General features: G+C 45.3%; 1 protein-coding gene across 4 annotated transcripts in view; it reads left to right on the top strand.

The window, feature by feature from the left end:
• Positions 1-12,411, top strand: part of Fank1 (fibronectin type III and ankyrin repeat domains 1) — a 113,176-nt gene that overhangs the window by 95,354 nt on the left and 5,411 nt on the right. For 3 of the 4 annotated variants that reach the window (XM_052711873.1, XM_052711872.1, XM_052711876.1), the window contains exons 4-6: positions 2,736-2,817; positions 3,788-3,862; positions 4,505-4,570. In XM_052711873.1, the coding sequence (XP_052567833.1) occupies positions 2,736-2,817; positions 3,788-3,862; positions 4,505-4,570 (223 nt within the window). The remainder of the gene's footprint in view (positions 1-2,735; positions 2,818-3,787; positions 3,863-4,504; positions 4,571-12,411) is intronic. The other variant, XM_052711874.1, reaches the window with a different exon arrangement.

The following is a 12,411-nucleotide window of genomic DNA, read 5'->3' as shown; positions in this document are numbered from 1 at the left end:
GCACTTCCTGGCTGTGGCGGGAAGTGCCTCCATCAAGAGACCTTACTGTGCAGTGAGGAGGGAGTGCAGTGAGGGGGGACACAGTGAAGCAGAACACAATGATGCAGTGAGGTGGGGGTACAGTGAGGGGGGCGGTGCAGTGAGGGGGGCACAGTGAGGGGGGCACAGTGAGGGGGGCACAGTGAGGAGGGGGCGCAGTGAGGTGGGGCCGCAGTGAGGTGGGGCCGCAGTGAGGTGGGGCCGCAGTGAGGTGGGGCCGCAGTGAGGTGGGGGTGCAGTGAGGTGGGGCCGCAGTGAGGTAGGGCCGCAGTGAGGTGGGGCCGCAGTGAGGTGGGGCCGCAGTGAGGTGGGGGTGCAGTGAGGTGGGGGTGCAGTGAGGTGGGGGTGCAGTGAGGGGCAGCGCAGGTAGCCAGTGCAGAAATGGGGGGCTGCTACAGGTGCTTTCAGACCTTGCTATGAATATCACAAGTCCACACTCCCTGAAGCTTTTAGGCATCCACTTTTATTTGTTGGGGAGGGCAGAGGGAATTAGATTTATTTTAGATTCTGCATTTTAAAACATAGAATAGAAACATAACTACGTATCGGTCAGATGCCTCAATGCCTGTTAAATCATGGTCCCAGGTGAGACTTGGCGAGCTCTAGTGCCACCTACTCCTAACTCATGACCTTGGACAGCTTAGTGTTGCTCAGCCCTGATTTTGCAGCTTGGAGGAGAATTTTGGAAGAATGTAGAATCCTTATTAGTAAGTGTAGATTTAGAAAACTCACCACGTTGGAAAATTCAGTAGAGACCAGATAAACTTCCAAAACTCCTGTGCATGACTCTGTAACATGTTCTTGTGGCATCTGGATCCTGAGAGACACAAAAAATGTGCTCTTTTGTAGACAATAGGCTTCTTATAGGCATACTGTCTGTCCCTTTATGTAGGAAGGAAGGAAGGAGGGGAGGGAGGACAGTCTACTGGTTAGTTTGCCCCCTGAAGTGTAGTGGTCACACAATGGTCTATGGATAAGTCCACTTCAATGTAGCTGGGGTCCTCAAACACGACACTGTTGACATTCTGGATCTGGTTAGGCCCTGAGTGGTGGCAAGCTGTCCTATGGTTACGGGATGCTAAGCAGCATCCTGGACCCTTCTCTGCTAAATGCCAGCAGCATCTCCCAAGTTGTGACAACAGAGGTCTTTAGACATGTGTCAAATGCCCTTGGGAGTATAACGTCCCTCTAGTGAAATTCCTGGGTTGAGTGAGACCTTCCTTAGAAGAACAAGGCTGGCCAGGGCCTTAGCTTTGAAAACCCAGCACAATACCTTGATTTGAATGAAGCCTTTGGTCTAAAGATGTGTGAAATGATGAAAAAGATGTATAACATGACTGAAGAAATCTTTCAGAGCTTGGTAAACTTTAGAAGATAGTGCTTTCAAAGTAATTTAAGTTGATATCAATTGATTTCAACCTAAAAAGAGAGAAGGAATCAGCTGTGGCCAATCTGACCCACCTGCTCCAAGTTTTACCCCCCCATCCTCCCTCCCACCTCCTGCACCATATCACTTGGTCACTTTGAATGTCGGTCACCTACTGAGGACTCCCTTGCCTGGGAGCTGATGTCCCAGAGAGATTTCCACAGGAAAAGGATTGCCAGCTGGTTCTGCAGGTGGGCTGTGAGGGGGAGTGACAGGGTTAGGGGCACCTCAGGAGGGAGTCTGGGTTCAGAGCTGTGTGATGGGGAAGGACCAGCTGCTTTTCTTTAGAACTTAGAATTGTAACAGTTTGAAATAGGTGGTAATGTTAATCAGAAAAGTGTGTGTGTGGGGAACCCCATTTATCCCGTTTTCTCAGAGACCCCTGTGGTGCTATTGATTGACCATCTAGTGGTATAACTTAGATCAGGAGCTGCAAACTGAAGCCAGGCAGGCATCGCAAGTGTGGGAGGGGTGCTGGACATGGTGGGATGTGAGAGGGTGAGGGAGTGCCGTACTAGACGGCAGTAGGTGTGTGGGCATCTGCCACGCATCACTTATTTACCTTTGAGCTCAGCCATGCTGATTTGAAAGGTGTGGAATGTGGAAAAGGTGAAACCATAGACAAGTAGTTGAAGAGAATATCTTCCTGTGGCCAGCTGCATTGAGGCTGAGCCTGTGGATCTGCCTCCCCTCGCCCCGTCAGAGTTGACATCCATGTCCCTGTCCATTGTCCCTCTCAATTTCCCACTCATCTCATTGTCTTCTTAGGCTTGTTGTCCTCACCATTTCCCCCTTGGCAGACTGCCATCTCCCTTTAAGGAGTTTCTCACACGTTCCCCACCTCCATGTGGGGATGAGCCCCGTTTGCTCTCCAAACACAGGGAGCTAAAGCAATTGTCTTTGTTGTTGAAATGTTTTAGCCACGTTGGTAAAAGAAAGCAACATGTTGTGACACTTGCTGGGGTTTCCTTAGTCACAAGAGACATTAGGAAGGATTATTCTGATGGTGGCATTCATGAAGAAGTACCTCACAGCTTGAAAATGTCCCAGTTCTTTGGATCAGTGTGTGAAGTTTCTCCTAACATGTGAAAAACAGGTCTTTCCCAGTAAAAGAAGCAGTTGAGTAGGAAATGTGAGCCGGTGGACAGGGACAACTCCATGCCTCCTTGGAAGTGAAGATGAACATCCACCCAAGGCCACAGGAGAAAGAGTGAGATCGAACCTCCCACCCCTGCCTTGTGGATGACTGCTCTCCATCTGCTTTCTCTAGGGGAGCCCATAAGTAGCGAGCACTTCCACCGTGCTGTCAATGTGAATGATGAAGATCTCCTGCTTCGAATACTGGAAGGAGGGTGAGTGAGTGCGGCCAGCTTTTCTGTTCTTCCTTCCAGTGCCCAGGCCTACATGGCACAGCTTTATCTTGTTTTCCTAGACAAATTCTCTAGTGCCTTCAAAAGCACCTCCTACGTTTACCTCAGGTGACTGGTATGAGTTAGGGAAGTCTAGTTAATAAAGAGTCATGGAGACCCCTGTAAATGGTATGGTTTGTGATTTTTTAATGAAAACTGTAAAAGAAAATTACAGGTCTGGGCATCATGCTTTGGCTCCAGAAGCAATTATTATCCTTTGATTATCCAGCCCAACATTTAGTACAGGACAGTCTGAAATGACCGCATGTAATACCAGGTGATGCCAGGAATCAGCAAACCAGCTGTCTTGGCGACTAGAAGGTTGGTAGGATGCTAGAGAATAAAGGGGGCGGGGAGGACACGGTTGCTGCAGGAGGGATGCTTGAGACCACCTCCCATGTAGATGTACTTTAGATTCATCTGTAGTGTGGTTTTGTGTACCACAGAAGGCAGTGGTTTCTGAGCTGGGGTTTGGTAAGTTGATGAGAAGCTTCCACAGAATGCCAGGCTCCTTGGCTGACAACACAGGATGTGTGTTCTTCTCTGAGCCAGTAGGAGAGTAGGAGCTCTGGCCGTACCTGCTCTTTTGGTGGAGCTGCGCGTTGGTGCCATGCTGTTCCCAGCTCATGCCAAGAGGCTTTGCTGGTCACAGACTATTCAATGAGAAGGCACAATGATTTTGAGTTGAAGGAAGCTTCTATTCCCAGTAAAATGACAATGCTTTTCATGAAAACTTGAACCTTTAAAACTATTAGGGCGTTTTAAGACAACAAAAATTTCATGGCCCAAGAGAAACTGTCAGTTTTGGTAAATGAACCATTTCAGCGCCCCCCTCCCCCATGGGCCCTGCAAAGTGCTGTTAACTTGTGGGATCTCTGCTGTGAATGACGACCTCTTCTCTGCTTTCCTTAAGCCATGTAAAGGTGGACGTGCCTAACAAGTTTGGCTTTACTGCCCTCATGGTTGCTGCTCAGAAAGGCTATACCAGGTAGGGTGTCTCCCTGTGCCTGCAGGTGTAGCCAGCATGGAATGGCAGCCTCTTTTCTTGCCCTTTCCCAAGCTGTCCCCTGGAATGGCTTCCAGTCAGGTGCTTGTGCTGGGTTAGGCAGCACACAGACAAGTTTGTATTTAGTCTCTCACCGAATATTGTACATGTCTTGCGAACAGTCAAGATTGGAATTTGAGTTTCTTTAAACGGAGGTGAGTGAGGGCACTTTGGGAACAGGCTTCCCCTGGAGGTTGCCATTATCTATCCCACAGGGATGGCTGTAAGTGCTAACATCTTATCTTTCAATCATATTTGTCTTTTAATTGCAACAATGCCATTTTGAGCGACAATAGAAATGTGTTCTCATTAAGTGATCCTCTATTAAAAATGGCCATTAAAATGACATGAACTATTTGTGCCATGTGGGCAGGGTTGGGTGTGTGAATGGTTCATGGAGGGTTGGGACCCTGTTTTCAGTGGGGATCAGTGGGCTTCCAGTTTAACAGTGCCTGTCTTCAGAATGGGTGGAGGGAGGTGTGGTAAGGATGCCCTGAATGTCAGATTACTGAGTTTCGTTGGGTTACCATGGGCTCCAAGTGGCCAAAGCCATTTGTCTCACTAATTTCAGCTTTGTTCCTTCAGGCTTGTGAAGATCCTAGTTTCCAATGGCACGGATGTGAATCTGAAGAACGGAAGTGGCAAGGACAGGTAGGAGGTGGGGTGACGCTGAGAGCTGGCACGCTTGCACTGTGTTATTAGACTGTACTCAGTGTTTTTTGCCTTGTACACTTTGTCCAGTTTATTGTGAAAGTTCTGAGAGGTGAGTGGGCCCTTCTGGGGAGATGGAGGGACAAAGGCTGGCTTGTTTTTCTGTGGTTTCACTCATCAGATACAACCTGTCCAACCTTCTCCAGCTCAGTAACCCATAGCTCCAAAAATAGTACCACCAGCTCTGGCGCATGGTTCCTTTCTTACATTCCTGCCTTCCTCTACGGCCCAAGAAGCCAGGTGTCTATAAAGAAGCAGTCAAAGTCAGGATCAGAGATACTACTGCAAAACATTGCTGTGGTTTCCATCACGCCAGTTGGGGTTACAGCACAGGTTCTCAACCTTCCCAACGCTGCGACTTTAATACAGTTCCTCACTTTGTGGTGACCTCCAGTCATACAATGATTTCATTGCTACTTCGTAAACTGAAATTTTGGTACTGCTATAAATCACAATGTAAATATCTGATATGCAAGATGTCTGATATTTGGCCCTTTAAAAGGGATCACAACCCACAGGTTAAGAACCTCAGTTTTCACAGAGAGTGCTTGGTATTCATGGACAGTTGAAGGAACATTTTGAAATACTTAAATATGAACTGTTTAGCAGCTAGATATAACTATTTCAGCACATCCAGCATTTATTTGATGATGATTACATGCCAGGTGCCATGCATGGGTCAAACAGGGAGACAAACACAACACCTTTCCTCAGGATGCTCACAGGATACATGGTATACACAGGCTTAAGACTTGGGCACTGCATGCATGCATTTTTTGTGCCATATTTTGTTTTTTTTTTGTGTGTGTGTGCGTGCATGCACATGGGCATTTGTCAGTGCACATGTGTGTGAGTGCACATTTGTTTGAGTGTGGATGTAAAAGTATGTGGAGGCCTGAGTTAAGGTGTTAAAATTGGGAGACATCCACCTTGCTTTTTGAGGCGGCGTTGCTCATTGGCTGCTAGCTTGCTGATTCAGCTGGACAGGCAAGTTCCAGGGAGCCTCCTGTTTCTACTTCCACCACCAGTGACGAGGTACAGGTGCATGCTGTCATAACTGGCTTTTTACCTTAGTGCAAGCACTTTACCCACCCAGTGATCTCCACAACCCCAAACGTGGCTTACTGAAGCCAGAAAGCCCATCTAGCCCATTCCAATGCGGTGACAGATAACATTTGGACACCATTTTTAAAATTATCTTCCAAGTGACTCTTAAACCGATCTAGAACTAAGCCATCAATTGACTGAAGATTTTGAAAAGAATAATACCAGTTTACAAAGGAAACATTTTAAGGAAGGTAGAAAACAGGCAAGAATTGAAAGAGAGAAAGGGATTAGTGAGAATATTTTCATGTTGCAAAAATGTATGGGACACTTCTTAACAAAAATCTTCATGATAAACCAATGTCTTATACATCAAAGAAAAGAGAAATAAAATTGGACACTGGGAAGAGAAATAATGGTTATAGAAGGCATTTGAAAATGAAAAGAAAATGATGCATTGTGTCCCATAATAGGTTTGGTAATTGTGTTGAAATGTATACTTTTTAGAGAAACTCAAAGCCACCAGAATCAATCCAAGAAGAGGAAAATCAAAAATGAACAGTATCCATGTAGACCATGAGAAAATGTATTCCAGTGCTCACTCCTTAGAGGCTCTTGCTTCCGATTTGCATGTCTGTACTGAGCTTGGAGTTTCCATGGCAAAGACAAGCTGGAAAGCTTCAGGGAACATCAGCGTTATCGATAACATGAGAAGGGCTGGGATGCAGCTCAGGGTTTGCCTAGATGTACAAATCCCTGGGTTCAACCCCACTACTGGAAAAAAATGGCAGCAAGTCCTTTGCATGTCTGTAGGTATTTATATTTGTAATCCACTTCCTCCCAATCAGAAAGATATTTAAGAAGGCAAGGAAATTCCTATTAGAAGGCTTCTAACATAAGATTCTTCCTTAGTAGATTCAAGGTGAAGGGAGAACTCGGGTGCAGCTCGGGACCTTGTCAGAATCAGCTGGGTGTCTGTCAGCAGAAGAACATAGGGAGAAATGTGTACACTCACAGTGGAGTTTTATTCAGCCATAAAGCACAATGAAGTGACACCTTCTGGGAAATGGATGCATCCAGGCATGATCAGATTAAATGAAATAAGCCAGATTCTGATAAATGTTGCATGTTTTCTCCTATTTGTGGACTCTAGGGTTTCTATAGATACATACAGTCATTTATGTATAAATTATACAAAAGCAGAAGCAGGACAGGGCAGGGTCAGATGGGAAACTAGCCCAAAGGAGAGTGAGGAGAGTGGAGGGTATGCATGTGGAGTATGTGGTCTACTTGAGAGAAATTGTCCTTATGAAACCCAACACTATGTACAATGAATATACATGTGCTGGATAAATTTGCTTTATGTCAATTGGACAGGCTAAAGTCATCTGAAAAGAGGGAACCTCAATTAAGAAAATGCCTCCATAAGATAGGGATAAAGGCAGGCCTAAAGGACATTTTTAAAATTAGTAGTTGATGTGGGAGGGCCCAGCCCTTTGTGGGTAGGTGGTGTCATCCCTGGGCTGATGGTCCTGGGTTCTATAAGAAAGCAGGCTGAGTAGGCCATATGGAGCAAGCCAGTAAGTAGCACCCCTCCATGGCCTCTGCATCAGCTCCTGCCTCCTGGTCCCTGCTCAGTTTGAGTTCCTGTTCTAAGTTCCTCCAATGATGGACTAGGTTGTGGAAGTGTAAGCCAAATAAACCCTTTCCTCCCCTACTCGCTTTTTGGTCACGGTGTTTTGTCACAGCGATAGACACCCTAACCAAGACAATCTATCATTTAAAAAAAATATTTTATGGCCAGATAGATGGCTCAGTGAACAAAGTCCTTAATTCCCAGCACCTATATAAAATGCCAGCATGAGGGTGTGCATCCATAATCCCAGCACTGTGGCTGGGGCCTGTGGAGGCAGGAAGATGACTGGGGATTATCCGCTGCTGGCCCAGCTCCAGGGTCAGTGAAAGACCCGCGCCAAGGGGGTAAGGCAGAGAGTGCTAGTGTAGAAATCCTGTGCATATATGCACCCCAAACAGACCCTCAGCCTTTGGACAGCGCCTGACACAGAAATAGCAGGGAGTGTCAACGTCTATGATTTGTTATTTTTTGAGATGGCGGGTGAGTTGGTCTCTTAGTTTAGGTTTTTATTGCTGTGAAGAGACACCATGACCACGTTAACTCTCATAAAGAAAACATTTAATTGGGGTGGCTTGCTTACAGTTTCAGAGGTTCTGTTCTTTATCATCATGATGGAGAGCATGGTAGCATGCAGGCAGATGTGGTGCTGGAGCTGAGAGTCCTACATTTTGACTCAGGCAACAGAAAGTCGACTGACTGTCACACTGAGGGAAGCTTGAGCAAAAGAGACCTCAAAGCCTACCCCACAGTGACATACTTCCTCCAACAAGGCAACACCTCTTAATAGTGCCACTCCCTTTGGGAGCCATTTTCTTTCAAACCACCACAGTCTCACTGTGTTGCCCACGCTGGTCTGGAACTCACATTCCTCCTGCCTCAGCCTCTGGAGGAGCTGGGATGACAGGTGTGTACAGTCCTGCCTATCTCTATACAAAATGGTTTATTTATTTACTTTTAAATTTTTTTAAAAAAACATTTCAGTTCTCCAGTGTCATTTGTTAGCCCTAGTAAATCCTCCTGAGTCCCAGAGAGTTGGGTTGGGGGTGTGTTGAAGAGCACAGGCAGCAGACAGTGTGGTGTCAAACCCCAGTCTTTTAAGGACACAGTACACAGTCTGTCACCCTGGACAGCAGCCTCAGCAGCCGTCCTTATGTAAACCGCGGGGTTATTGCAGGCAATGAACGGGTTAATACAGGGCATGTGTGAGACAGGGTCTGGCTCTTGGTGAATGCACCTTCTATTCTATTCATGACTGGACAGTATTTTGGAAGATACAGGGGTGAGAGGTGTGCTTCCTCCTGGCCTGCAGAATTCAAGAGACAACTGTCGAAGACTTGAAACTTAGTAAGGAGGTTTCCTGGCGTGGCAGTTATAAGATAATTAAAAAAAACAAAACCAAAAACAACCCTGAATGCTAAGTGTGGTGGCACATGCCTTTAATCTCAGCACTCAGGGGACAGAGGCAGGAGGATCTCTGTGAGTTCCAGGACATCCAGAGCTATGAAATGAGGCTCTGTTTAAAAAGAAGGTACTAACTTGTTTATAGCTAAACACAGTAGAGCAGACTAAACCCCCAAAGGCGCAAGAAGCCTGATGAAAATATCAGCTACAGAGATCTGAGAGATCCAAAGATTTAAAAATTGAGAGCTAGGCCACACTTCAGAATGGCAAGACTATGGCACCGTTTTCCATTTTCCTCCAATTAGCATATAGATTGAATATAGCCTCAAATGGAATTATTCTTGGGAACCCGTCAAAATGATTGTAACTTATCTGAGAGAACAAATAGATGGTAATAGACACTACAGCTTTGTCAGAGACTATGGAGACAGTTATTAAAATGCCTTAAGAGTTAAACTAGTTAGTGAGGTGAGCACCATGTAAAAGATTAGAAGACAAACAGGATAGGCAGGACTTGATATATGGTGGTAGAGGTGCTACAGAGAAGGTACTAGAAATAGGCTATTTGAAAAAAAGAAGTAAGACCTTGACCTTCCAGCGAGCACCAAAGCACATGTCAAATGAATAGAAAATTACATGTAAAAAGTCATAAAACACCACTAGGAAGTAGGAATGCAGTCGTCTGACTTTGTAATGTGCAAGGCACAAAAGTGGGGAGGAACTAACCAAGGAGAAGGCATAGAGTTGAGGGCTGTCTGAGCAAACACTGAGGAATGTGCAGGGGACAGACCATGTGAACGCATGTCCACAGCCAGGAATGACTCACTCTGCCCGGTAAGATGAAGAGCGAGTCACACACAGAGACAGTGTGCGAGGTTTGCGCACAGCGTTAAGTAATTCACATGAACTGCAGTTAGTCTCACTGCATAAAGTGCCTCCTGTGTATTTGGTAATTAATAATGGTAAAGGTGAAGTAAAGTGGACATTTTCAGAGGGAGTTGCTAGAAGCATGTCATGATGCACGCAATTTGGGAATATATGTGGGCTAAACCCTGAGTGCTGGGGTCTAGCTCAGTGGTAGAATGTTTGCTGTGTGCTGTATGTAGGTGAAAATTTGAGCATCTATTTCTTCCCATTTTATGTGAGAAAACACACAATCTGAGATCCACATACACACAAATGATTTAGACACACAATCTGAGATCCATGTATATACAAATGATTCACAGACAAACACATAGTCTGAGATCCATATATATATATATATATATATATATATATATATAAAATATATATATACACACACACACACAAATGATTCACACATGCACGTGCATACACACACACACACACACACACACACACACACACACACACACACACACACACACACACACACGATGTAAGAGTAGGAAGAAGACCGGAGAGGAGGGGGCTGGCAGAAGGTGGGAGGTGAAGGAGAGGACAGTGAATATATGCCAATACAAAGCTCAGAAAGGCCATGGCCACTCACACATGGATTCCATTCTAGGACTTCTACTCCCAGAAAATGGCCATAAGTGCAATTAAGATTTTACGGTCAGGGCAGCATCTTAGGATGATCAAGGATTTGAGTATTCCCAGTGTCCTTGTGTGGTCATTTAGGGACTACCTTTCCCTACTGAAATGATCCTCCATTTTATTTTCCAACTATTTATTTAGACCATTTTCAAACATTTAGAAAAGATGGAAGACTAACACAGAAAACACTTGCCCATGCTCTACAAAGGCTTGATGTAGGCAGACTTTTCTGTCTAGTCTGCCTATCTGCTTTGTCCCACCAGCCGCTCCCCAAATAACCACAAAGAGACAATATTAATTATAAATGCTCAGTCAATAATTTAGGCTCATTTTTAGCTAGCTCTTATAACTGAACTTAACCCATTTCTATTAATCTATGTGCTGCCCTGAGGCTTGTTTACCTCATGTAGGTACTTCTCATCCTGCTCGCTTTGCGTCTCATGGCATCTCCGCTGACTCCACCCTTCCTCTTCCCAGCATCCTCCTAGTCTGGCTCTCCTACCCAGTCTCTTCCTGACCAGCTACTGGCCAGTCAGCTCTTTCCTAACCAATGAGAGTATTACATATTTACAGTGTACAAAGATGGTTTCACAGCAGCTTGGCAGGCGTTGACATTGGTCCATATTTGTAGAAACCCCCCTCCCACCCATGTGCCTCACAGTCACCCTCAGTTGTGTGCTCCTGGATGCAAGGTCATTACTGCACACCTGCCATCACATCACACTTGGGGTACTTCTCACCAATTGCCTGGTGTCACTTGTCCTTCAGATGTCACTATTTGTGGTGGATACTGGGGCAAGATCATGATCCAGCCTGTGTTTCCACATTGGGCCTGCTGGTTCTGCCTCTGTGGCTGCATTTTCTTTATTGAAGATCTGTTCTCTATCAACTCCCTTCCCTCCATCCTCTCCCTCCCTCCATTCTTGATGCCCTTTCTCATTTTCTCTCCTCTCTCCATTCTCTCTCCCTCTATTCTATCCCCCTCTCTACCGTCTCCCCTTCATTCTCTGTTTCTCTCCTCACAGCTGACATCTGAGGCTGACTACCTCACTGCATGCTGTGTTCTGGGCTTGTCTCTGTCACTCCCAGTTGAAGGGTAGCATCTTAGCTTGCTCACCTAACCCTATATTTCCAGCAAAGGTATTTTCATGTTACGATTATAAAGGTTTGGCCGAACACAGGGTGCCCTCTTCAGCAGGAACCTTGAGAGCTTGTGTTGTTTCTGTTACAGCTATGGGATGCCCTACAGGTGGTGATTCCAGGTGATTCTGGTGGTAGTGGTGATAGCTAGATCCCATGGCAACTAGAAAATAACCTATAGGGTAATAAATTTGTGTGATGTGACTACATCTATCCCCACTAACATCTTAAAGCTGCCCAGCATCTGGGAGTGCTCTCTGCCCATACAGTTATCCAATTAAGAGGTACACAAAAGAATTTCACAATTCCATATTAGTTGGCAGTCTCTTACAAGGAAGAACCCCCCCCCCCCCCAGCAGCTGGAATGAATCAGTTTTGTTCTCTAAAGGAGAACGGCTGTAAATGAGCGAACTACCTGTTTTAGAGTAAGGAATTGGTTTAATAATGATTAGTGACAGCATGGCCCATGGTCCTTCACTACTCTGTTTTGCATATAATCTGGGTTTTATGGATGTTTTGAAATCCAATAGTTTATACTCAATCACAGACAATATTCATTTTCAAAACACTTTTACATTTTGTGAATGTATGTATGTATTAGTGCTCATGTGCCTCTGGGATTGAACTCTGGTCATTATGCTTTACGCGCTGGGCCATCTTACTCCAGTACTTTTTTTTTTTTTAAATTAAGACATAATCCAAATACCTTAGAATGCAGTGCTTTAAAGTTCATTCACAGGACTGTTCACCCATCATCACCACCATGGGCCAGTTTCATGACTCTAGAGACACAAGTGTATTTCCCCTTCTTAGCCCAGGCAGCTACCAGCCTACTTCTGTCTTCCTCATTAGGTTCTCCAGGATGTTTCACGAAAATGGATCATATGCTATGACTTCTGAGGCCTGGTGCCTTTTATTGTTCATACTGTTTTAGGATTTTTCCTACTGTAGACTTGACTTCCCTTTTGTGGCCGGCCCGACATTCCACTGTACAAATTTA

The sequence above is a fragment of the Peromyscus californicus genome, unplaced genomic scaffold, assembly GCF_007827085.1.
Source record: "Peromyscus californicus insignis strain IS unplaced genomic scaffold, ASM782708v3 Scaffold_4__1_contigs__length_199733344, whole genome shotgun sequence".
Classification (NCBI taxonomy): Eukaryota; Metazoa; Chordata; class Mammalia; order Rodentia; family Cricetidae; genus Peromyscus; species Peromyscus californicus.
This window is presented reverse-complemented; position numbering and strand designations above follow the sequence as displayed.